The sequence below is a fragment of the Siphateles boraxobius genome, unplaced genomic scaffold (assembly GCF_051911475.1).
Source record: "Siphateles boraxobius isolate OS27281-9 unplaced genomic scaffold, OSU_SipBor_1 12, whole genome shotgun sequence".
NCBI lineage: Eukaryota > Metazoa > Chordata > Actinopteri > Cypriniformes > Leuciscidae > Siphateles > Siphateles boraxobius.
In genome coordinates this window covers 29,484,643-29,512,425 of record NW_027508722.1, presented here as the reverse complement: position 1 = coordinate 29,512,425, position 27,783 = coordinate 29,484,643, and the positions used below count along the sequence as shown (strand labels likewise).

The 27,783-nt window shown below is 37.7% G+C and overlaps 1 protein-coding gene across 2 annotated transcripts; it reads right to left on the bottom strand.

Annotated features, from left to right (window-relative positions):
• Positions 1–717: 717 nt before the first annotated feature.
• Positions 718–27,264, bottom strand: plekho1b (pleckstrin homology domain containing, family O member 1b). 2 transcript variants are annotated; one of them, XM_077217834.1, is made up of 7 exons: positions 26,805–27,247; positions 25,403–25,549; positions 25,144–25,248; positions 15,348–15,488; positions 11,806–11,910; positions 6,057–6,158; positions 718–4,716 (listed from the first exon to the last, which is right to left on the bottom strand). In XM_077217834.1, the coding sequence occupies exons 1-7, from the start codon at positions 26,829–26,831 to the stop codon at positions 4,033–4,035; spliced, it is 1,311 nt and encodes a 436-aa protein (XP_077073949.1). In that variant the 5' UTR covers positions 26,832–27,247; the 3' UTR covers positions 718–4,032. The 2 variants fall into 2 exon arrangements, with proteins under 2 accessions (XP_077073949.1, XP_077073950.1); XM_077217835.1 differs by lacking the exon at positions 25,144–25,248 and having other exon boundaries at positions 26,805–27,264.
• Between the last annotated feature and the right edge of the window lie 519 nt (positions 27,265–27,783).

Below are 27,783 nucleotides of genomic sequence, written 5' to 3'. Positions count from 1 at the left end.
TCGACCAATAGTGGATTTCACCGAGGTTGGTCTAATAACTGATTAATCAACAAATAGTTTTTAAACTGGATACTGAATGAAACCAAACATAACTCGTAAAATAGTGCCGAACTTTATTACAAAAATTGAAAAACAGCACTGAACCATGAAAATGTACTGTACTTTTAAAATATTAAAATTGATATATTAATTATACATTGATCATTAATGTTAGTTCATAGTGCATTAATTAATATTAAGAAATACAGCTTTAAAATGTCAAAACGTATTAGTAAATGTTGAAATTAACAAACGATACTTTTATCAACCGTGGTTAATGTTACAAATGGACTCTTATTGTAAAATGTTTCCATTTCAAATAAATCCAAAAAGTCATGCTTAAAGATGGCCATCTTTAAATACCTACACAAAGGCCACAGCATTGAAATTAGACACATGTATATTGTATGTATGGTATATGTGTTTTATGTTTCTGTCGGCTGCATGAGCGAGGACACAATTTGCTAACTCGCGTCACTAGTCGCATGTGTCAAAACAAACTCCACGAGGCGTCAGTGATAGTTTTTATTTCGTGTCTAGAGGCCGTTCTTGTTCTGTATAATGACAACAGACTCTTCTCAGCCATCCAGCAATGGACATAACCTGGAAAAACTATCGGTTTGAGACAAAAAAAGTTTAAAAAAAATTTATGATATGAACACTCAGAATTCAGGGACGTTACATGAGGATCACTTTAATTGCACAAGTGGTTGTGTCTCAAGTACATCAGAGATTCGCTTGTCCTGAGCTTACAAACACCCACAGGGTTCTGCTCTCTCTTCACACTGCAAACTGACCCTTTCTACAGAAATCTGAAATATTGTATACAGAGATTTACAGTTTTCCATATAAATGGTGATTAGCTAGATCAGTAAAGACTATTGAGTATCTGAGTTGTTAACCAGCAGCTTGTAATGAATTGTCCATCTGAGAGGTTGTGTGTTTGTGAGGATGATGGTATTGAAAAATACCAAAAACATTCAGATTTTCTTCTGTATAAATGTGCATTTCAAACCTTAAAATAGCCAGAGTCTGTCATTTGAAGTAGGTAAGATCGATTGTCCGTTCGAGTCCTTTTTCCAGTTGCAGTCTAGCACTGACGCACTAGCTTACACAAATTCAACATCCCTATGCAAAATTACTAGTCTGACCACAATAACACAGTCAAGAACCAAATGAGAGGTTTTCCTCATTCGCATTCACATTCACATTTTATCAAAGGTCTGCAGAAGTTATAAATAAGAAAAATAGAGACAACAGATGAACAATGTTATGGCATACAGAAATAGTTCAAAAAAGCATGAAGGAAACATCAGCTCTAGGCAGACACATGGTTTATGATGTCAACATAAAGTAAACGTGTCATAAATGAGAAATTTAATGTATGACTATCAAAGTACAGGAGCAATTTGGCTGGGTTTCTGTTATCCTTTGCGATAGGGATATCTATCTACGGGATATAGGAAAGATGTCAGGATTGGTTTTGATGTAATCTAATATGAGCCCTGCTGATCCTGGCTACCTGACAGAAGCTCTGTTAATTAGATTCACCTTCCGCTGGCACTGTCAGAAAAATCAGATCATAACACAGCCAGCTGACCAAACAAAACCAATTCATCTGATTAAACCTGAAAAGATCACTCAATATAGCTCTATTTGAGATACGAGTGTATGAGGTACAGAAAACCTTTGGCATCTGTGTGGCGATAATATGATAAGAATAGAACTTAAAATGTGAGGGGTAGTGAATAAAACCTTTGAGTCATTCACCTGTACTTTTTAAAAAAGCTAAGGACTGTCATATCTTTTGTGCTTTATTACCTTTCTAAATGGAGATTTACAGTTGTTGTTTTTTTGTTTTTTTAATGACAAGATTCCAGAAGCGAGGAATGTCCGGTCGAGTTGTGTTTCCAGGGAAGTGGTTTTCTAAATCAAGCGTTTTAAAAAGCAAAAACTCTCCTCGAAGTCTTTCTCTACAAAAAAAGCACTTTACAATAAAATGTACAAAAAATATATAACACTGTTTATAATCAAGTCTTCGTAACAGAACAGGTTGACCTGTACCCATAGAATTGTGCAAACACATTTATTTAGCTACTAACTGTAAAACAAGGTGTTTTATACTGGCAAGACATACCCTTTGGTCGTTTAACGCAATACAATACTGCACACAGCCAGTAAATCCTGATACCAGTGGATTATTTCAAGCTTATTTGTGGGGGAATCTCATGAAACATGCCCAAGTCACATTGTAAGCCAAAATTAAGAGAGAAAAAAAATTATGATTTTTTTTTTACATATTTTTAGTATAACAATAAAGTTCAACATTTTTTTTATCAGCATAAATGGATGCTTTATGATGTTTGAAGGGATAGTTCACTTAAAAATTATATGTGTGTCATTAATTACACTCCCTCATGTTGTCAACACTTTCATTCATCTTCGGAACACAAATTAAGATATTTTTTTATGAAATCTGAAAGTTTTCTGTCCCTCCATTGAACGTCTATTCACCCAAAACTCTTGATGGTTCAAATTATTCATTCAAAGAAATCCATATGAATTGAGCGGTTTAATCCAAGTATTCTAAAAAAACTCGATCGCTTTAGATGGAACAGATTTAATTTAGGCTTTTATTCACATATAAACATTGATCAGTGAACATGCATAGAACACTCAAATATGGCAAAAGGAAGCTCAATCGTACTTACTTGACAATTTGTTGCATTACGGTAATGAGAATTGGGTGGGGATATGCGCACATATTGGGGGGGGGGTGCTTAATTGTCATAAAAATAAAGTAACAATAAAAAACAGAAGCTTAATTTTACTTTAAGCGTAATAACATTTTTTGTTTATGTCAAAGAAAGTTTGGAGAGAAATATGACACGTTCATGTTCTTGACTGGTTTCGTGAGATTCACCCATGCAACCTTGCATAGTTCCCCAAAGACAAAAATCAAAGCAAAGGAAAATAAATTCATGCTTCAAAAGCTTTTTTTGAGGTTCAGGCAACTTGTTGGCGAACTTTTCGAAAATTAAAATATACAAGCGTTCAGAGTCTTTGAAATGCAGTTTGCATGTGCCCTTATGAAAATACGCTAAGGCAGCTTTTGATTTTGAAAGGTACCAACATTTTCGGAAATACCACTTAGGTGTAAAGACTTGGAGCTGCACGACCCATATTTCCCTGCCTACAGTAGATTGTCTGTTCTGCCTCTTAGGTTTGAAAATATAGCTTGCCAGTGTCACTCTCGTTTTACAGCATTCTCCATAGTGCAAATGTGTAATTATTATTAATCATTTCCTTTACTGCATGGAGTCTCGTCTTTTAATGGCAGCTGTTTCTTCCTCCACTTTCCGCAGCAACTCTGGCACCAGACGTCATCTGTGTTCATGTTCATGGCTTTGTTCACAATTGGAGCCCATCTGATGGAATACAGGGGACCGCCGGACACAGCACATGTTCCACTATCCGTGAGCTTTCCGCCAATCCCCTTTGGCTGCACCCTGATTGCATCTTATTATGAGCATGGTTTGTGTTAATAGCAAAGCAAGTATGCTGGGAATTATTATTATTATGTTCAAAAATGATCCAGGGAGTAAAATGGGGGTCTGTGACCATTTTGAAACAAAGCTCCTCCAGTGTAACATTCACATTGTGATAGGCTAGTGATAACAACAACATCACCGCCATCTGGTGCTTCTTCACCCTGTCTCGAGACCGCTTGGTGACTCCGTGGTTTTACTATCCCTGTTGACATCACTGTGAAAAATGATACTGCAGGGTATTGCGCAACAGCTTGTGTTTGGTAAAACCACCGGTCCCTCATACTTTTTCTCTGACGCTGATATTAGGGAGTGGAAGTTCTTTAACAATTCATACATAGACGTATAGCTCATGTTATTTGATTCCAGCGATACTAAAGCAGTCAACAGGAAGATTCCATTGAAAAACGAAGCCATTAAACCATTAGAGGACTTTTTTGTGTCCTCACATCATGCTTTTCCGGTGGTTTGCTTGTTGAGGGCTGTTTAGTTTGCCGTTCTGTAAAGGACTGAGTGGGGCGGAGTCAAGCTGCTTGTATAAAGCTCTGAGTTCTTTCACTTCTTCCAGTACGTCATGAGCCTGACCCCAAGTGGACGCTGCTTCTTCCAGAAGCCGCTCCGCCTCTATCCGTTGAACCTCTGGGCTGGAGCTCTTTCCAGCCGGCGATCCCTTCACCTTGCCCTGTGCCCGCACCTCTGTCAGCAGTTCTTGAGTTCTCTCCAGCTTCTGGGTGATGAGGTCCTGGAGCTGGCTGATTGGCTGCACTGGCGCTGAAGTTGAGCAGTGTGGAAGGGCCCGCGTCTCGCAGTGCGTGAGGATCTCATCCATGGAAGCACAGCGGTTCTTCTCGGATGTAGGTGGTTTTTTGCGGAGTTGCGGCGTCCGGTGGTGTTCCGACCAGTCAAAGGCGCTCTCGCTTTTCCGCGGCAGACTCTGGGACTTTCCGGGGGTCTCGTTACATGTTGAGAGCCTCAAGGTGTCTGGGTTGGAGCACTGGGAATCTAGAGTATGCTGAGAAGCGGCTTTATCGAGGGTATCCGCATGAGAGTCCTGACCCTGCTCTGCAAGGACATCTTCTTCCTGGATGAGGTCAAGTGTCAGCATGCCATCCGAGTTTGTGGTAGAAGCCTAAAAAGGGCGGGGAGATTTTAGACAAAAGTCTTTCTGTAGGTTAAATGCAAAGATTTTACCGCTTCATTCATTGTGATGACATTTGAAATTACATTTTAAAGCTAGGGTATACGATTTCAAAGATTGTTCATTATGAATATCCTCGTTTAGATGCTGGTTATGGTTATATAGTTCTATCCTAACAATATGAATAGAAAAAAGAATGTAAAAAATCCATTCACTCTATTGGCTGTACAGCCGCAGAGAAGTTGACCAATGTAAGCTGTCCGGCCGGACAGCTTACATTGCTCAACTGCTCTCATCCAATTACCAGCTCCACTTGAAACTACGCCTGGCGCTCGCGTCTCCACCCCACCGCACCCGCCCCCCTACTGCGCCATGAAATTGCACGCGTAAGCAGCTGACAGTCTATGGTAGCTAGCTAAGTAGAATATCAGCAATGGATAAAAAAAAAAGACAGCAGCAAGCATCCCCTGCTTGCCCCTACATTAAGGTTAGGACGAAAGAGAAAGTCATTAGAGGAATGAGCAGAGATAAAAAAAAAATGTGAAGAACGCCGAACTTTGAGTAGGATAAATATAGGGTCCACCATTGACCGTTGGAGGAAGCTTCAGGGAGATCTGGGACTGAAGACCGACGGTGACACGGCTGACTTTTTGTTGAGCAAACTTCCCTAACGTCTCAAGCTTTCTCGACCGATTTTTAACATCGTATACTATAGCTTTAAGGTGAAGAAGTAAATAGCACTTTTTTTAAATAGCAGGGCTCAAGAAGAAGGATGTAAAATTATCTATCTGACTGACATAGACTATTTATTATCAAAAATTCCACTAAGTATTGTAATAGTCATCAGTAAAAATGGGTTTAAAATTACAAAACGATTATTAATCTTTTACTATATATGCATTGTTTTGCAGCAAAGGTAATTATAATTTATGTATAATTTTCAGCTATTAATGCCAATTTTCTTTGTAAAGAAAGTTTAACATTTGATGGAAAAAATAAATATTTTTTAAATATTTTATAATATATATTATTATAATAAATGTAAGCATTTTGAAAAATCTGGAATAGAGATAAATTAAAAAATCTGATTTTCTAAAAAAAAAAATTATTGGGGCTTGTGAAAATGTTGGCAGGGCAAGTAGAAATCTGAACCACTGGCCTGGCCTGGAAAGCAGAAAAAATTCTGTACAGTTGGGCCCTAAATTGTCTTAAAACTGATAGAATAAAGAAGTAAGTAAAAAAGCTACATACTATTATATGTATCATTATAGCCTTTTCCCAAGAGGCTGTTCACGTTTAATGGTGACATTTAAAGCGAATGGACTTCTTACCACAGCCATGAGGTGCCCGCGGGTGGGCAGACGGCGTGTGTGAGGTATCTTAGCTCTGTCACGCGTCGGATGGGCCAACAAGCTGTCCTCTTCCACCGTCACCTAAAGGGGTCAGACAAAACGCACTACAATAAAGCCCAACTGAATAAATCAGTCACATGGAAACTATCAGCAGCTTGTTTCACGCCAGCCTGCAGGAGGAGGGCCAGTATATTGACCAGACATTCAATGAGTCTGTTCATTATTTGTTTGTGATGTACAAATAATGACACATGACCAATTGGATATAGTGGATTAATGTTTGAGTTCTGAGCAAAATAAGCTAGAGGGATTTGTTACACAGAATAATAACAACATGCATCAAACGTGTCAACACAACACAGGTCTGTTGTTTACAAGAAAGCTTAAGCTGTAAATGTTAACAACCAAGACTTTGTGGTCTGAGATGGCTTGTGTGTGTTGGCCAATGGAGTGTATGTCTAATCTCATTGTGTTTGGTCAGGGTTTATGGAACACAATGAAAGGGTAGTACACAACGAAACAAAATATTTGTTTAGAAGATTATCTTTGTTTCTTAGCATCTAGCATCTTTTTTCTTCATCTAGCAACAGCATGGTGACTGCTTCATGTACCCAACCCCTGCCCTACTTGTGGTGGTGAGTTTCGCAAAGTTAAACTCAGAAATATATAAAATCTAGTATATATTTGTGCATGGTGTTGTTTGTGGCTAGTGACAGCATATTCTGATTGTCTAGTAGGCACTAAACCTGCCTACACATTTCCCACACTTGCAGCTTGCAGAAGTGCTTGGCAACGGATACGCAGTGCATTGAAATACTGAAATTAAAAAAATCAAACCATCTAGATCAGAAAAAGAATACGTCTGATGTTGAGAAAACAACTGTCGTGACGCATCCAGCTGTGGAACCTGCTTCATTCAGTTCCACGACCACAAATAATCTATGTATGCCTGTTGACATTTTAAGTGAAATCATCGAAACACGTACAAATCAAATACACTGAACAAAATTATAAACGCAACACTTTTGTTTTTGCCCCCATTTTTCATGAGCTGAACTCAAAAATCTAAGACTTTTTCTATGTACACATAAGGTCTATTTCTCTCAAATATTGTTCACAAATCTGTCTAAATCTGTGTTAGTGAGCACTTCTCCTTTGCCGAGATTATCCATCCACCTGACAGTTGTGGCATATGAAGATGCTGATTAGACAGCATAATTATTGCAAAGGTGTGCCTTAGGCTGGCCACAATAAAAGGCCACTCTAAAATGTGCAGTTTTAATGTATTGGGGGGGGGGGGGGGGTCCGAAAAGCAGTCAGTATCTGGTGTGACCACCATTTGCCTCACGCAGTGCAACACATCTCCTTCGCATAGAGTTGATCAGGTTGTTGATTGTGGCCTGTTGAATGTTGGTCCACCCCTCTTCAATGGCTGTGCGAAATTGCTGGATATTGGCAGGACCTGTTCAGCGTGTTCCGCTGTCGTATACACCGATCCAGAGCATCCCAAACATGCTCAATGGGTGACATGTCCGGCGAGTACGCTGGCCATGCAAGAACTGGGATGTTTTCAGCTTCCAGGAATTGTGTACAGATCCTTGCAACATGGGGCCGTGCATTATAATGCTGCAACATGAGGTGATGGTCGTGGATGAATGGCACAACAATGGGCCTCAGGATCTTGTCACGGTATCTCTGTGCATTCAAAATACCATCAATAAAATGCACCTGTGTTCGTTGTCCATAACATATGCCTGCCCATACTTTAACCCCCCCATGGGCCACTCGATCCACAACGTTGACATCAGCAAACCGCTAACCACACAACGCCATACACGCTGTCTGCCATCTGCCCTGTACAGTGAAAACCGGGATTCATCCCTGAAAAGAACACCTCTCCAAAGTGCCGGACGCCATAGAATGTGAGCATTTGCCCACTCAAGTTGGTTACGACAACGAACTGCAGTCAGGTCGAGACCCCGATGAGGACAACTAGTATGCAGATGAGCTACCCTGAGACAGTTTCTGACAGTTTGTCCAGAAATTCTTTGGTTATGCAAACCGATTGTTGCAGCAGCTGTCCGGGTGACTGGTCTCAGACCATCTTGGAGGTGAAGATGCTGGATGGAGGTCCTGGGCTGGTGTGGTTACACTGGTCTGCGGTTGTGAGGCCGGTTGGATGTACTGCCAAATTATCTGAAACGCCCTTGGAGACGGCTTATGGTAGAGAAATTAACATTCAATTCACGGGCAACAGCTCTGGTGGACATTCCTGCAGTCAGCATGCCAATTGCACGCTACGTCAAAACTTGCGACATCTGTGGCATTGTGCTGTGTGATAAAACTGCCCATTTTAGAGGGGCCTTTTATTGTGGCCAGCCTAAGGCACACCTGTGCAATAATCATGCTGTCTAATCAGCATCTTGATATGTCACTCCTGTGAGATGGATGGATTATCTCGGCAAAGGAGAAGTGCTCACTAACACAGATTTGTGAACAATATTTGAGAGAAATAGGCCTTTGGTTTACATAGAAAAATTCTTATATCTTTGAGTTCAGCTCATCAAAAATGTGGGCAAAAAAATTATTGCATTTATAATTTTGTTTAGTGTAGAATCGAAAGCTTGTCAATTGGAATCGAATTGACTGAATAGACCAGCCTTGAGAAAAAATAGAAAGTGCAAAGACCTTTTTATTGTTTTTTGTTCTGTTTTTTTCTTCTGTTGTTTTAAAGGGATATTTCACTCAAAAATGAAAATGCTGTCTTTACTCACACTCATTTCACCCAAACCCGTAAGAATTTGTTCATCTTCGGAACACAAATGAAGATATTTTTCATGAAATGTGAGACTTTTCTGTCACTCCGTTGACAGATTTGCAACTACCACTTTTTCATGCTTCAAAAAGTTCATAAAGAGATCGTAAAACTTATCCGTACCAATTGAGCGTTTAGTCCAATTTTCGATCGTTTGAGCTTCTGAAAAAAACAAATTTGTGCTCGTGCGTCAAGCAGTTCTGTTTATGTTCGCTGATCCTAAATTGAATCTGTTCATTATAGAAAGTGAACGAGTCTCTTCAGAAAATTTTGACAAACCGCTAGATTCATATGGATTCGTTTTACAATCTCTTTATGAACTTTCAAAGTCAAAGTGGTAGGTTAGTTGCATAGCTGCCAACTGAGGGACAGAAAGCTCTTAGATTTCATCAAAAAGATTTGTGTTTCGAAGATGAACGAAAGTCTTACTGGTTTGGAATGACGTGGGTGAGTAATTAATGACAGAATTTAAATTTTTTGGTGAACTATCCCTTTAAATAATTTATGTTGGTATCGTGAATGACAACCGTAAAAAGAACAATGTGATACAGTACCATTCTGTCATTTTAAACTGGTACTGAATGGCTATAAGAACAGTCTAATTACAAGTAAGGTTCAACAGAAGCACTCTCAACATAACCGGCTGTCGTGTGCTGACTCAGACTGTTTCCTCTCCTGTTGAGTGGTATGGGAGACCTTGCCTATTTAACTCAACTAGATGTAGGGTATGAATCACACCACAATCTCATGTGAAAGGGAAAGCACACGCTCTCTCTGATTTATGTAAATTAATCTTTAGTACATTGACTGTGTCACAGTCAGGTGTCCTCAACTGCATGCCTGTATGTATGTTTATGGTCCTAAGCAATGACCTGGTCCCCACTACATGTCAAGTGTTGATCTGGAAAAAGCAGACAGCATGCATTGTTAGGCCAGATTAAATCTCGTTCATTAGTGTAAGCTGAAGGTGAAGATAGGCTCTGATATGGCTGCTTTAACGCTGAAAGTGGTGACTGCCATCTATTTTTGGTGGAGTGATTCATTTTCTCCCACTGTGTGTCGAGCGTGATTATAGACCTGCTTTTAAATTGAGCAAATCCCTTTCGCAAACAAACTGTGAAAATATCAGGGAATGAGTGGGCAGAAAACTTTGCGATTTAGAAGTTTTTATTAAAGTGGCTTCTCCAAGGACCTGTGAATGACAATCTGTATTCGGTTTTTTTAATTTTTTGAAGAAAATATAGAGCAGTGTTTGCCCATGCTAATCACTGCCAGGGTGTTATGGATGGTTGCCTGGCATTAATTTGGTTGCTCTGTGGTTGCTAGGGTGTTCTGGGTGGTTGCTAGGTGAATGCTCACTGACCCAAGTAAAAAAAAGTCCTTGCAACCACCATTCTGTGGTGTTGTCGGTAGTTGCCTGAGCATTGCTATGTGTTTACAATGGTGTTCAAAATTTTATTAGCACATTGTTATGTGGTTGCTATAGAGTGTTTTGAGTGGTTGCTAGGTGGATGCATTTTAGATAAACAGGTATCCTCTGTTGTCGCTTCTAGCTTTTTTCAGCCCGGCCTTCTTGCTAAAATTAAACATTTCGTGCCCGAAAAATCCCTTGAGACAGCTATTCATGCTTTTATAACCTCCCGCTTGGATTATTGTAATTCTCTGTACTGCGGCATTCCAAAGTCCCAGGTTGTTCGTCTTCAATTGGTTCAAAATGCTGCGGCCAAATTTTTAAGAAAAGACATAAATTCGATCATGCCACTCCCATTTTGCAAGCTCTCCATTGGCTCCCAGTACAATCTATGATTGCCTATAAAATTATCCTATTTGTGTACAAATGTTTGCATCATCTTGCTCCAAGTTATCTGTCTGAACTACAGTACTACACTCATATAGCCTGTCCCGAGACCTAATATCTGGTAATCTAAATCTACTTACTGTCCCTTGCACTAGGCTAAAACGCAGAGGAGATAGAGGCTTTTCACTGGTGGGGCCTAGATTGTGGAACAACTTGCCAGTACAACTTAGGGTAGCTCCTTCTATATCAGTTTTTAAATCTCTTCTGAACACCTATCTGTTTTCCTTAGCTTTTAAAACGTGTTAATGTCTCTCCTCTGTATGCCTTAATTTTTTGATTTTGTCTATTTGACTTATTTGTTTTCTTGTTTTCAAATTTGTAAATGTAATTTCTTAGTTGTTCTCTTTTCGATCCTGGTCAGGCCTTTGGCTGTTTTCAATGTGCTTTATAAATAAAAGAACTGAACTGCATACTTTATGATATTCCCATTCCTATAGTCAATCAACTTCTTCAAAAACTGACTAGCAGCACACATTTCTTCAACAAACCACACAATTGGAGGTGTCATTGATATCTGTAGCACAAACGATGTTGGACGAATTTATTACTTGTGTTTAGGGGCTTGTTCACAGTTCACATCCCTAATCTTAATTAATGGAAGTATGCGGTTAAATGGTCAATGCATTACTAACTTGCGCTCTGGTTGAAAATGCTTAACTCTTTCCCCGCCATTGATGGAATTTTCTGGCTTTACGTGTTTTCACTATTATACGGTATGGGGGCGCTATTACACAACTTTTGAAATAGTAAAGAATCTCCAGATCAAAACCCATGCGAAAAAGCAGAGACAAGCGACAAAAGCATTGCTTATGTATGTTGTAGTCTTAGAAACAATTAGATTTTTCTCAGCTTTTTTCCCCAAAATTTTGCTTTTTTTTATGAAACCCCCATTCAACTGTTGAATAAAAGTCTTTTGATTATATTGCATGCTCAGATATTCATTCAACAAAATATTCTGGGGGCCATGAAAGTTTTGTGATGGCTAGCAACATTTTTAAACGCTGGCGGAGAAAGTTAATAGCAAGTAGTGCATTGCATAAGTATGTCTAGCTTACCTCATCCAATATGCGATTCTTGGCCCTTGTGATCGCTGCATTTAAAGCATTGATCCATGACTCCTTCTCTTCTGGACTGACGGCCAAAAACACCAGATTTGAAACCTGTATTTTGAGGATGAAAAATACTTTAAGACATGTTTTTTTTTAGAAGACCATTTATCCAAATACAAACATACAGGCCAGTGCAGTTTATAGAGTAACTGTACAGTTTGATGTATGACCAGTGTTGCCCTGGGTCCTCATTTATAACCATTGCGTACGCACAAAACAGGCCCTGAAAGAGGCGTACGCGACTTACGACGCACAAGTTGTGATTTATAAAAACAAACTTGACGGGAAAATTTGCGCACCTGCACGCAAACTCTGACCCATGCGTACAAACATTTTGGAGATGGAGCAGTTTGGCGACACCGATGGTGAGCTGGAGTTAAATGTCTTTTTGGTCACTTTTAGACAGAAAATCTAAAGAAAATTATACATATACAGAAAGATAATACAAATATAATTTCACAAACCAAGCCTATCACATGAAGCAAACATCCATCCCCTCTTAAATGTCCGCGCCAGCGAGCGCGTTTGGCTGTTTAGTGAAACTGACGCATAGCATAACGCATCTAAAACCGTAAATCTTCATTATAAGTCCTAATCATAAATACAGTTCATGTTCACAATAACAGTTTAAATAAATAAAACAATGATTTAAACTTTGTTTTACTTCTGTTGTAAAGATTTAGATTAAATATGCCATTCTGATTAATGTAGTTAAACACTTAAATTACGTGAAATCATTACTGAGAAGTTACAACATTTTTTATATTCAATAAAAAAAAATATTTGTTTTGGATGCAATGCTTTCGAACACTTTTCCTCTTGCATGCTGTGTTTTAATGTTTTAACTAAAGAGCTTATCATGATAATAGCAGATTGTCTGAGAAAATGGTTTCGTGCAAATAATGCACAACAAGGTCTATCTGTTTCCATTAAAAACATAAATCAATTAAAAATACTCTTTGGCCAGTGGAAAAGATTAAGAAAAACTTTCTCCGAAATGTATTCTATACTATTTGATTTATTCATTCAAAAACAAGGCAAGGATAGGCTACTAGTTTTTATTAATGTAACTAATGTGACAGCACAGCCGCATTTCATATTTTCCTAATGTCTTGTACCGTTAAACATGTTATCACGTGGATGAATAATCATATGCAAACGATATGCAGATGAGGATATGCATGGTAAAACTACGCATTGTAAGCTCCATATATGGTTGTTTCGGGGAGGAGACGCATGTGCGCACAATCTTCCGCTAACTGGGATTTATAAAGTGAATTCTGCGCCATTTTTAGCTTTCTGGCGCACGTACACTTTTAGTAAGGATCCTACGCACAGTTTTATAAATGAGGCCCCTGAACTCTGCTGGCTTTTCATTTTACGCCTACAGTCATGGTAAAAATGTCCTGTGCTAGGTGGACACAAACATGTAGTGAGCCAAGCATAAATGAGCAGGTACAGCCATATGGCTCTGTCTATGGACAGCTGATGCAGCAACAGTGTGAGCCAGAAAGCCCCATATTAGGCAACAACACTGCAAGTCTTCCCAACACAGTCTGCTGGAGCCGTGACAGACAGGCGGCCCTTCTGTTGATGCTGCAGCTGTGTAGATAAGACTCTGCTATGCACCCAATGCTACGTATTTGTACTGTTGTTGACAAAGCACTTTGACAATTAAAAAAGACATATCATTTGAAATCATCGCTGATCGCTGATACAAAAAAAAAATATGTGTTAAAAAATATTAACATTATGTGTTAGCAGATATTAAGAAGACAGTCTACAAATACTCTACAACTGTAATACTTTAATGAGAGTGAATAAACATTACTTGTAGTCAACAGAATGTCTAAAGGGGACAATCAAATGAAAGTGTTACAGAGACTTATTTTAAAAACAAATTATTTGAGTTGCTAAAACAACTAAAACAATTAAGATTTATTTACATTGGTGGTACTTTTCCAGTGCAAAACTTGCTATCACTGTTAGGTGGTTTCATGGGTGTTTTGGATGGTTGCTAGGTGAATGCTTACAGCAGCAAAAAGAGCTTGGTTAATTCAGCTTGGTGTCAGGGTGCAAAAAATGACATTTTAAATAATTGTGACTATGACTAGCTATATATAATAGAATGCTACAATGTGCATTATACTACAAAAGTGCACAAGGAATACTCTTCCAGTAAGGCTTTTGAATTATTTGGTAATAATTAAAATTAGGTGTTGAATCTTACTTGTGGAAGCAAGTTTTTAAGGGTGCAAAAAAAGAGGCAGGCGAGAGAAAAAAGCAGAAAGCTGATGATTTTCATGAGGTCATGTAGTAGGGTGTCTCCCTTGTTGAGCTGTATATGGAACAGCTGTTGTATGTTGGGCAGAAGGACTTATTAACCATGTAGTGGTGTGTTTATATGTCTGAAGGGGTGTGTTTGGGAGGTTGGATGCTGCTGGATTTTCCTAAGACCTTCCATGTTTTTTTCCTAGGGATTAACCCCTTGTCTCGGTGATGGATTTTAAAGGATTGGTCAGGCGTAACCCCTTACAGTATGTTTCTCCTAGCTGTCAGAAATCCTGCAAATGTGTTGCAGAGTCTAAACTGGCAGAAAAAAAAAATCAACAATCAATAACTAAAGCAGACTTCTAAAAGGAAACTTCCTTTTACTGATAAAATATATTTCAGAAAAGGTTAAATTAAACTATAAAGAGATAGATAGATAGATAGATAGATAGATAGATAGATAGATAGATAGATAGATAGATAGATAGATAGATAGATAGATAGATAGATAGATAGATAGATAGATAGATAGATAGATAGATAGATAGATAGATATGGATGGAAGATAGATAGATAGATAGATAGATAGATAGATAGATAGATAGATAGATAGATAGATAGATAGATAGATAGATAGATAGATAGATAGATAGATAGATAGATAGATACACTTTACCTTTAAGAAACTTAGAGCTTTAACTCAATTGATAAGATGTACTATTTGTGTTAGTCTAAAGGATAAAGGCTATTTGTAGTGGCCTGTGGTTTGCTAGTGAAAGTAATAAGCTGAGCCGTTCTTACTGAAAGCCAATTACACCGGATAGGATGACTACAGAGGTCGGTCCAAGTTTGTGCTTGGAGACTAACATGCTGGAGTATGATTTATTGTCTAATATTTTCTTAGACTAACACCAACATGTCTTAGATATGAGTCTGAATGGCTGCATTAACAAAAGTCAGTGTTTGGTACTTATAACCGCATTTACAAACAGGTGTGAATTGTCCTATTCATATAATAGATTACAGAAGCAGTATGAATACTATCTGTATTGCTGAATAACCAGTTAAGAGCACCTATTTTAGTCTCTTTTATTCTCCTTTTGCTCGTGAATGTATGTAGAGACACATATCTGACTTTAAACTGACTAATAAACCAGCCCTGAGTGGGGCATAAACCCATCCTCTACTGACAAACCCAACTTCCTGTAGTGACTGACCGTGTTGCCTGGCTGCCGTGAACGCAGAAGCGTGAACTTGCTGTGGTTCTTTTTGCTCCTGCTTTTGGCCTTGCGAAGTTCCTCAGACCTCTCGTAGTCGGTGAGATCCACCACCTCCTGGACTTTCTTCTCATCTTTGACCTATGGGATAAAGTACAGATTTAGTGTCAATATTGTGCTTTAAATTTATATTTTCGATACAAATATCTCAATATTTAAGTATTTGTTCTGAAATAAATTAAAAGGGTGATTTTGGGTTTTTTCTTCTCAGAAGAACCATCATTATATATAGCTCATGGATGATAAATTGACAAGGTTGTGCTTACAGTTGACGGTTAACATACTGTCTCTGCATGTGCACATGTGCGCTTTCCATAATTAATTCAAATATAAATATAATTTTGCTTACAAAGGCAAATTTTAAAATGACCATTTTACTTTTGGTTTCGGCACTGGATGTCCAGATGTTTTGTTTAAAAAAAGAATTGTGATTTTGGTGCATCATTACTCAAAATGTACTGATTATATTGTCAATCCCTACAGTATTAACAGCTTAAGTAAAAAAAAAAAAATAGCACAGCATTTTAAAAGTATACAATGATTGAGCTCAGTGTGTCAGTCTAGTTGGTGCAGCCACAAAAGTTAAGGACATCTGGATGACCAATCTGACTTTTAACTGGGACATACGTCAAAACGTAGCTCGGAAACATCATTAGGCGTGAAAGAACTTTTAACCCAGATTCACAGTGAACACCATGGTCTGATTTGGTATCACCTGCCAAACGATCTCATTAAGTCAAAATCAATTTCCATTAGTGCTCTTCTAAAGACAAATAAAGCTCTGTCCACGCAAGGCCACATCTGGTAGTGTGCTGTACTACACAGCCGCTCTACAGTGCAGTACTTAAGAGTATTGGCATCACACCCAGTGCACTATGGGGTGTCACGACAGGGAATGGCTGTACAAATAGTACATCTACTGTTCCAGCAGTACAAAGGCGGCAATTAACTACCAATCTGATCCAATCCTTTTTTCCAGGAGACGACAGTCAGGGCACAGTACATTTGCACTCAATACCGGACATTGAAAACTTTTAAATACAACTAGATTCAAGATTATTCTGCAGTTTGCTGTAGTGAGTTCTGATGCACTATATATTGAATTAAAATGAGGTATAGGAAAAAAAGGTGGAAAATATGTATTTGGAGTTTAAAAAAAAAAAGTGTGATACCACATTAAAGGACATTTATTTCACAAAGATTGCATGTAAAATGACCCTGTTATATCTGACAACACATCTGGCTCAGTAAAAGTTTGTAATCCGAGATCCTACTGAAACAAAAAACTTCAGAAGTCAAATTCATCGAATGAATGTGAACTAGAAAACTACTTTTGTTGTTTTGCTCTTTTCTCCTTTAAACTGAGTAGACTCCTGAGTCTAATTGAGTGATTGTATATGAATCTAACACCATGTCTTTATGCCCTATTTGGATTCATGGCATTTGAAACCGCCACTTTAAAAAAGGAACTGGCAGATGCATCATCATCAAGCCAATTTTCATAAAAGTGACCATTTTAACTGTAAATTAAAAGCGTCCTCTATATTTAATACTGTGAGCATTACGCTTTTTAAAAAGGAGCATCCCTTGGCAGAGGAGACACAGAGTGAATAGCCAAAAATGGCATTTTAAACAACCAAAAGACCGTTGGAGGAAATCGGTTGACCTATACCCAACAGAGAACGAAGGGAGGAAAGAGAAGTAGTCTTGCCAGGCTGTCTGAAATGTACTTTGTAATCAAGCTACTTTCTGTTGTGTAACTAAAGCTATCTGGAGTTGTTGTTGAGTGTGATGTTAGAGGAATGAGTAAAAAAGTAAGCTATACAAACACCATCTGTGGCATGCTGTTGAATACCACAGAAAATCATTTTGACGCATTCGTGTTTACATAGATAGATTCATGATGGGGAATGGTATACAAATGTTTCAGAGAGAAATCAGAAATGTTTCTTGAAAACAATGTAGGAAGAAAAATGATTATAACAACTTTAAATCTCATATAATACATTTTTAAAATTAAATTAAATTAAATTCTACTTTGACCATAGAATTTCATTATTGTCCATTTTAAAATAAAAATTATATATATATACATATATATATTTACACTACCAATCAAAAGTTTGGGGTCAGCAGTCAGCACCATTAACTCCAGTCTTCAGTGCCACATGATCCTCAAGAAATCACTCTAATATGCTGATTTGGTGCTCAAGAAATATTTCTTGTTATTATCAGTGTTGACAACAATTGTCTTGCTTAATATTTTTGCATATTTATATATTGTATATTTTTATAAAAATTTTCAGGATTCTTTGATGAATAGAAAGTTAGAATAGAATAAACAAAATGTTTTAACAATATAAAAGTATTTACCATCACTTTTGATCAATTTAATGCATCCTTTCTGAACAAAGAAATATTTTAAAAAGACTTTTTTTTCTTTTTTTGATTGAGGCATGAGTCAAAAGTTTATGAGTTTATGGACAACATGGCAGAAAGTTAGAACTTAACTTGTATCGAACCTGGAAAAAATCTTTTAAATTTTGCTGTTTATTTGTTATGTGAAACATTTGCTCACCAGCGTTGGTTCCAGAGTGTATTCAAATAAACTGTAACAAATAAACTGTTCAGGTGTCCTTTCGTTTTGATTTGAGGGCATGTGGACAATTCAGAGACAAACAGTCATCATCTCATATTTCATGTCATTTTAAGGACTTTCTGAATTGAATTTAGCCATTTACTTTCTCCATTAACCGGTCTAACCTTTCATAAACGTCCATTAGGGTCACAAAACATTGCAGCTGAGAGGGTGTATAAGAGAAGCTAAATCCTCAAAAGAGGAATTTGAAATTAATACTCCCTGGCAATGTGTCCCATCGGCCCACACATGAAACATTCATTGCAAAGTGTTTAAGTGGAACAATGTGAATGATAAAGCCAATCCTGCTTTGTATGATATAAAAGCTGCTGGAGAGATCTCAAAGGGTTAAATCCAGCATGTTGGCTCAGTCAGGTGAGAGAAGGGGAAGCTTCTTGACAAGTTGATATCAGCAACTGCAAACAAACTAAAGATAGCTTGAAGATTTTTTTCTCTGGCTTCTTGCAAAGTTGTTTTCAACTGGTTTTGCTCCACAAGTGGCGACCCAGCACAAAATTGTCAAAATTGTTTACGCTCTTAAAAATTAAGGTTCTTTATTGGCATAGATGGTTCCATGAAGTACCTTTAACATCCATGGAACATTCCCAATGCAGAAAAGGTTCATTGTAGAGAAAAAGGGTTCTTTAGATTATTTAAATGTTCTTCACACTATGAAAAACATGGTTCTTTTGGGAACCAATAATGGATTTCTATGCAAAACACCCCTTTTGAAACCTTCATTTTTAACAGTGAACCACATACAAAAGTAAACAAAACATTAACATTTATTTATATCACCATTACACCAAACAAAACTCCAAGGCCTTTGACATGAACAACAAAAGATATGGAAACCATTTCCCCCTTCCTTTAAAAAGCCTAATTTTTTTTCTGTATTATCCACATTTTTCCTGAGCATACGATGGAATTCTAACTTCTGTTTTTATGCTGTCCTGTTCTGGTCTTCATATGAACCCATTGTTAAAAAGGGGTAAAAAGCGCAAATTAATTAATTAAACAGAAACTTTTTGAACATACTAAAAAATTTAAATGAGTGCAGGATTAGGCTGTGCTGTTGTTGGCTGCCACAAAAAACAGCAATAACCAGAAGAAATTCCTGGCAAGTTCTTGTTTTGAGCACCTTCAAATCTGAAAAGAATGTCCGTATACGGTGCCATATACCTTGCATTTTATGCCAAAGACTGGCAAGAGAAAACAAGCACGGCTTGCAGCACTTAAGTTAAATAACTCCCCATAAAAGTATATGTGTGCTCTTATCATTTTGAGGACAAAAAAACCCTGAACAGGAGCTACATGTATATGAGCACCAATCATTTTTCAGTGTAGTTAATTTTGGGCAGCTTCATGTCATCTACACAGTCATTAAACTTTGACGGGTGAGGCACTGACAAAAGTCACAAGTAAAATTATGACACTATGGAGTTATGTGGTTTTAAAAAACATTGTCATAGGTTTAAGAATGCATTCAGCTCGGAAAATACGCTAATTTGATTAGAAACCCCAAAGACTGGAAACGTAAAGGATCATTCCGCTATGAGTCGGCTATGAGGAAAAGGTTTGAACAATCGTTTCTATTTTTTCCTAAACATTTAGATCACAACAGATTTTAGGGTCATGACCCATCAGTTGAGAACCACTGTTGTAGAGTTTATAATTTCAGTCCAACAAGCTTCTGATTTTGAATGTAAAACCAGCCTGCAACAGGAATTTCTTCCTGACGTCCATTCAAATTATTTGGAACAACTTGCAATTGCAGCGATAATCATCTGACACAATGTGACCAAGATCCCTTAAAGAAACCACCTAAAGAAACCAGACGGAGAAGAAATGCTTTGATGACTATACAGTACAGGGCATGACAACCTCCAGCATTTCTCACTTTCCAGTAAGTGAGTCAGAGCCGTGCCAGGCCCTGTGAATCATCCTTCGATTTCATTTGCGACTCCACTTGTGTTAATGTAGCTGAACGACTGCACCCCATTACCTTAGAGAACGATGACTGACCGCAATTGTAAAAGGAAAACTTTCACACATCTTTCCTTGAGTATTTACACACGTATGACATGTGTCTGTAGATATGTTACTTTTACTATTGCACTGCATGATCTCATCATTTCATGACGCTTTCTATTTACATCAGTTCACAGCGCTAGAATAATGCAGATCATCTGCAGATCTCTTAATTAGGAAAAGCAATACATTTGTACAAATATGACAAGTAAACTGAATTTAGATAAATGGGATGCGTGAACAAATTGAAGCACTTGATTAAGTGCTTGAATCAACCTGTAAATGCAATATAACATGATCTGTTTCTTTTTAGGGTGGATACTGATTGTGAATCACCTAATTGGAAAGGCTATGATTTCAATGCAGTTTCAGTGGCGTCTTTTAAGGAAAGCAAAGGGGGAAATAACTTTGTGAAAGAGGAAGTGTCAAGTCCAGAACAGGTTGTGACAACTTTACCCAAGTCTATCATCTATATATGACTCCAAAAAACAGAAGAGCAATATATGTCAAAGATCACAACTTCCTTATTTGGACTTGAGTGGGCAAACAGAAGACCCAGGCAGCTCTTATCTTTTTCTTTTTTGTGTTGAAGCTCTGGTTGATGCCATTTAGGGTAATCGGAAGAAACATTTTTACAGAGACATGAAATTGTGCTTTATTGAAACTGCAAAATCAGAGTTTGTGTTGATTGGCTGTCTAACATAATCGTGAGAGAGAAATGTACCAGGATAAGTGTGTGAATGTGAAGACAGTCCAGGGTGAGTGGGACAAATCTCTCCTAGTATCTGTGCACTCGCCCTACATCTGCCACATCCACGCCAAGGAATCTGACCCCAAACAACACTCGCATGGACATCTGTTCTGGGAGAGTTTTGCAGGACACATTCTCAGCTTACTGCCACCCTTCAGTCTACTATCATCTGACTGAAATATGTCAATTTGATTTAAGCAGAATCTCATACAATGAATGGCCAAGGGTGCTTGCTATTACAATTTCTCATACTTAGGTTTAGGGATTTTAACAAACCCTCTAACTCTGCAGATACCTCAAATTTTGCAGTTGAGGAGAGGTGTGCCTATACTTTTCAAAGCAATTTGACTTAAATGTATACCTGGTACACTGTAAAAAAGTAATTTTTTATAATTAGTAATTTCAACTTAAATTATATTAAACTGACTTTAAATATCAGTGTCAGGTTAGAGTAGGATGCTTGTCTAGATTTCTCTGCTTACTTATGTAAGTTTATTATAAACAGTCACTTCTATAAATTGGGAAGTTAACTTAAAAATGGTTTTTACAATAGCCTAAATTAAAATTATATCAGTAAATAATAAATTAAAAGACATGTACGTCATACGTCACACAAGCAGAGCAGATGAGCTTCTATAACGCCCACATATACAAAAAACACACTCCCACCTCTTTAATAAACACAGCGCTTTTAATCATGTCCGAATCAGTACATGAAATCTCAGATTTCAAATGATAAGAATTGATACTCAAACGTAATTTGGAAAACAAGTCCTTTACTGTCAGCCAATCTCCCTCCATCTAATCAATTGAAAGAACCAAGTTCCGCTGTATATTTTTTCTGATTGTTCTTTCACTCAGATGTGTCACAATATGGAAGAAAAGATCTGCCGGTAATTCTGTTTCATTGCGACTTTAAGTAACCTCCAAACAACCACACATCAATGCAGTAAAAACAATACAGTTCCCCAGTAGCATGGCAGCTAGTTTTGCATAGGCATGTATCACTGACATTTTCATCATAAAATCCCAAAAACTGTTTACACGACAGCGTTTTCAAATGTTTATGCATTTGGCAGTTCATTTACACGACAACAGCGTTTTGGGTGCCTGAAACGTTTGAAAACGGATTTCAAAGTCTCCATGTAAACAACAAAAACGCAAATCTGTGAAAACGATGACATTTTGCACATGCGTTTTAAATATTCCGTCTACAGTGTTTGATCGCATCTAATGGACTGAAAGCTGAATACATAGTTTTTAGTTGTTTTCGCGGATCCGTGTGAATGGGGATTGTTTTGACAATGGTGTCGTCCGTACGCGGAAAACTCAAAGGAAAAACTTCTCAGTTTAATTACTTTTTTTCTGAGGAAAGTAGTATTATTAAGTTACCAGTTAAACTAACTGTGGTATTTTGGCAAAATCTTTTTCTGATATGTTTATGGTACTTTTGAAGTCTTAATTCCTATTCACTGACAAAATACAAAGTTCCATCATGAAACTCTAGATGGCGCATGCTGATAGATCCTTAACTCAATTTGCTTGCAATCACATCATTCTCTATAGGGCACAGCTGATTGGTTCCTGCTGTATCAGTAACCCATGAGCTCACTGATCAACTTTCAAATACTTGGTCAGCATTTGCTGTAACAGTTTGCAGTGTGCTTCCAAAAACCCTCCACCTTCCCCAGCTCCACCTGCATAAATCTGTTATGGGTAATTCATGTATGTTATATTGTACAGCTGCAGGGTCCGAAATTAACAGCCGCCAAGCACCAAATGCGGGTAGATTTTCCGTTTGGCGAGTAAATCTCAAAAGGCTATCCGCCACACTGGCGGGTGAATGTTCCAGACATTCTAGAAAGTTCCGGGAGTCTCCCGCATATTGATAGCGGCTCCCTGATGCCCGCAAATTAGTTTAACCTCCTGGAATCTAGAGCGAGCGAGAAAGAGCGTGCACATACTGTGCTTCAAACCGTGTAGCGCGCGCACCGCAGAGAGCGAGAGACCTTGCGTGTGTGTGCATGTGTGCGTCAAGAAGCGTGTGTGAACCTTCACACCTAAAATAGACCTACACTAAATATATTTTTTTTAACTTAAATAATTAACAAATTAAGATGACAAAAAGAAAACACTGAATCAGTTTGAAGAAGTTTTGACTTTTTCTTTTCATCAGACTATGTTTTTTTCGTCAAATAAAAATAGCAGCCTACCTCAATCCACAGCTTGTCTAGTTTTTACTTTAAAAAGTAACATGTCTACATGATGTGGCTATATAGCCTACTGTTTTTTTTAACCATGTAGCAAACAAACAAAAAAGATATATATATATATATATATATATATATATATATATATATATATATAAACAATTTTTTAACTTTTAAACCGTTTAACTGATAGTATTAATCGGTACATTTTTTTAATTTCGGTAAAGTATGTGATACTCTTACTAAACCTTCAAATGTACTGTTATGAGCACTAGTTCCATGCTCATGTCCATGTCTTACTATTTGCTGCTCTGTTTTGACTTCTATGTACTCTTATTCATTCAACATAACATCTTATCTCAATTAAATGTACTGAAATGAATGTATATGTGACACAAAAAGGCTGTTTATTATTTTGACCGGTTGAAAAAATATGCTTGGCTGGTGGATTTTTTCATCTACCAGTCCCCGTGGCAGGTGAGCCAAAAAGTTAATTTCGGACCCTGTACAGCTGAATGTCAGCTGAATACAGAATGTCTTCCTTGCTGTCTTACTTACTGTGTCTTACTTGCTCACAGCAGCATCATGCATATATTGGCAGTAGCAAGTCCTGTACTTGCTCTGCAGCAGCAGCAATGACCAACAGCAGCAGCCAAGCAGAATATAATATTTTGTATAGTATAAGCCCAGATATCTGATGGTATATGTTTTGGAAATATATTTAACTCCTCAAACTGGGATATTCAGATTACCATATAAATATGGGAATCCTTTTGGCATTTATCTTTTAGGAAACATGATACCAAAAACAACAGCATCAGATCATTAAAATCTGTTGTCTGTCTAGACAGCTGGAGAGAAACATCTAGACGACAGCATGATGAAACCTCAGTCTGTTAAGCACTAAAAGGGTCAATCCTCCCTCTGAGCTGTGAGCCACAGCCCATATGCTGCCTCGGCATTGTTTGATCTGATGCTGAGCACAGCAAACAGTCTTCTGCATGACCATGACTCAACCTAAATCCTGCTTTCCTTCCCTTCGTCCTCCCACACTGCAGTAAATCAGCTTCGCTCCAGAATAAAGGCCCTTTATTTTCCTGTTCCTTCATGCTTACTGAACTTGTTAAACCTCTAACATGCTGACATGCACATGCTGACAGTATGTGTTGCATGGAACTTAAATTGAATGTTAACATGTTTATATTGTCATGCTTGGCCTTTCATCACAACCGGCTCTAATTCCAGAACAATGTCTGCAATTGGATGTAGCCTGACCTGAATAGAGCAGGATATTAAAGGATAGTTCACCCAAAAATCACAATTCTAAAATTTACTCCCTCTCATGTCTTTACCAATCTGTGTGACTTTTTCCTTCAGTGGAACACAAAAGGAGTTTTTATATAGTGTAGAAAGTTCAAACTGCTGCTTTTAATACAGTGAAATGTTGTTGGGACTAAGAGTTAATTTGATAATCTTTTATGGTGCTTTTTGGAGCTTGACAGCCCCTGGTTCCCATCTACTTTCATTCTGCTAAACTTCTCATTTCCAATGAAGAAAGAAAGCCATACGAGTTTTGAAAGACCTGAGCAAATGATGACAGAGCTTTTATTTTTGGCGGAAATATCTATTTATTTCTGTGCAGCTCATGTGAGGAACAACCCGGAGGAACTCATGTGATTTCATTACTAGAACTAGTGGCAATTAACTTCCTGTATGTCACAACATACCATCACCAGAACATCCATCATTATAATCAGGGCAATCAATATGATTTTTTACCCCTGCATATGTTATGCTAAAGATAGTAGATAAACCTCATGTGGTTTGACTTGGATCACACTAGATATTTGTAAATTATTTGTTAACATTAAATACATGCATTGAATAGCCTGACTCTCTAGTTTTAAAAATGAATGATCACAGACCCGTTTTACACATGAACTCAAAGTTATGTAATCTGCCTACTTTCATCATTAATCGGAATACAATAACATGTATTATTATTATTACGATGGTGTACCATTGAGTGATGGGTTTCTTCTTGTCTCCTGAATTTTAATACATTGTGGTCAGTACAAACCATGTTTATCTGCATTGGAAGTATACCCTTATATTGTAGTCTGGATCATATTTTCTTTTACGTTGTGTAGTTTTGTTCATGGTTTTCGAGGATGAGGGCATGTCATGTAACTCGTCCATGCCTCCAAGCAACTGGAACACATTTTACACACTTTCTCACACACACTATACTGAAAGCAGTACTGAATATCATTGTAAGAATGTTATAAAAGTAGCATCTCATCAGTCAAAGGATGATGATGTGGAGAAAAGCATGAACAGGAAAAAGGTTTTGTCCAAAACTTACCTCTTTTTCAGAAATGTAGAGTTGCTCCCCTTTCAGTAAAACAAATCTGTTTTTCCAAATTTCCCTGAAAATTCCTTTGCCGCAGAACTTGCGAATCCAGCCAGTTTTGTCAGGCTGCACGGGCTGTTGATTGGCTTCCTGAGGGCCCTGCGTTTACAGAGAGAACACAGAAGCATGCCAGTGAGACTTCAGGTTCCCAGAGAGTTATGGTCTAATTGTCTGTTTCAAAGTATTTTGGGGCCTTCATAAATCTATGATACACATTATGCCGTCTAGGAAGGCAGTTCACAAGTTTTTGGGACCGCCATAATCTCTAGCAAGGGGGAGACTTTCTTAAAGACATTGTCTTTGTCATGTAGATTATATCACATTCCTGGCGCTTACTCACTTTTCTCACACAGCACAAGCACATACACACACCAGTGTTCCCTCGATATCTTGCCTGAGTTGGGATCTTGCTATCTGAACTGAGTATGATGAGATTAAAAGGCTGTGTACATGCAAAATTATGGAAACAATAAGCTTTTTTCTGTTGTGTTAAACTCAAAGAGAGCAAACACAAACATAACATCCATAATCTGGTTATGCCTTTATTCTGAAAAATATGTTTAAATGCTCCTCAGCTATATGCTGTCAGCATATTACCAAAATCTATTTAAAATACAATTATTTCATACTTTAGTACAAATCCATTAACATATTTACTGACACATCACTTGAGACTTACTAATATAAATATTATAATTAAACTTTATTTAGAGTACCGCTTTATTGCACAATGCACATTTCGTAATATTAAGCCTAAAATGTGTTTTAATCTCATTATACGTAAGGATATGATCACTGTAGCTACTTCATTATTAGTAAGGATATGATCACTGTAGCTACTTCAGATGAAACATGCACCTTCTTTGCCAGCTATCCTAGTCCGAAAATATTGGAGACGCCATTTATTATGCTTTTTAGTCGTTTTGGACAGTAATTTAATCGACTCATTAATAGTGCATGTTAGGTGTTCAGTTTGTAGATTTGTTCAGTTTGTAATTTGTCGAAAACCCAGAAGAGAATTAGCATTTTCAAGCCATGCTTCCCTTGGGAATTTTATTTAGGGTTTTTAGAATATATATATATATATTCCGAAGAATTAAAAAGAAAAACTTACTCCTTTCACTATTATAAACCTTGTCAACAACTTCCAAAAAAGGGCGTGCAGAAGAATATCATGTCGGCTTTAAAATGTACAACCAGAATAAAATAATTATAATGCATGTGCTACGTTGGAAAATGTTTTTAAACGTTGTGTTTTAGTAAACTGAAGTGTTCGTGCTGCAGTGTTTCACACTATAGTGCACAAAGGCTCACGGCGCTCCTCACTGACAATAGAGTGGACTCGATGTCTTACCCGCTTTGTTGAACTGTTCTTCTTCATGGCTCAATAAAACGGAGCTTTCCGACTCTCACTCCGCTAAATCCAGATCCTTCCGTGCACAATGTGCTGTCTACAACGAAACAGAATCCTGGTGTGGACTCGAAACGTTACACTCAAAGAAAAAAGCACGGTGCTGCTGAATGAATCGCTCCCCCGTTTGTTTCTTACGCCTCTTGTCTATTTACTCCCATTCAGTGTCCTCCAGATCCGCGCAGATTATCATCCAATGGCTTTTCCTCAGTGGTCACGAATACAGATCTGAGAAATGTGCTTTCTAGAGCAGCATATAAGTCTGTGATGGTGGCATCAACATCATGATCGTTTCGTATCTTGATCTCCTGCCGTCATGTGTGTCTTTCGTGGAGTTGTGTGAGTGAGCTGGAGAACTTGAGGCTGTGTGGTCCCTCTCTTTGTCCTCGACAGCTCCACCTATGGACAGTGATGTCACTGGAAAGAGAGAGGGGGACTTGAAAGGAATGTGCAATATTTTGCTATAATTTTACATTGTGTTAGGCTAGCTAAAATATTATGCATATATCATTATATAATATTATAATTATAAATATATCAGTAATGACGTGTTAAGAAATAATAGGCTCTAAACCAGTGTAAAAAATTTAACTTTTTTTTATTATAGAGCAATATTTGGTGATAGACATGGTGATAGAGGCCGGAGGTTAGAAAACAATCTAACCATATCTTTCTTGGGTGTCAATTAAGAGGAAAGATGATCAATCGAAGCAATTATGATTGGTACACTGCAACAATGTATATTTTGAAGTATTTTCTTCTGTGTTTCTACGTGCTGTGGTAATATCTAAATTAATGGTTTTATAACTCATGAATGTGTTTTTTACCCGTGTTTTCAGGGCTGATTTCAGTTTATTTTTATTAAGCAGTATTTAGTCATCTATAAATACATTGATAAAATGTCAGGTAACATAAAAAATGT

Coding starts and splice junctions, on each gene's coding strand:
- plekho1b (XM_077217834.1), bottom strand. CDS start 26,831: ATGAAGAAGAACAGTTCAACAAAGCGG. Junction 15,489..25,143: donor ATCCAGACTACAATATAAGG/GTATACTTCCAA, acceptor TTTATCCCATAG/GTCAAAGATGAGAAGAAAGT. Junction 4,717..6,056: donor GCGGGCACCTCATGGCTGTG/GTAAGAAGTCCA, acceptor CGCCCTTTTTAG/GCTTCTACCACAAACTCGGA.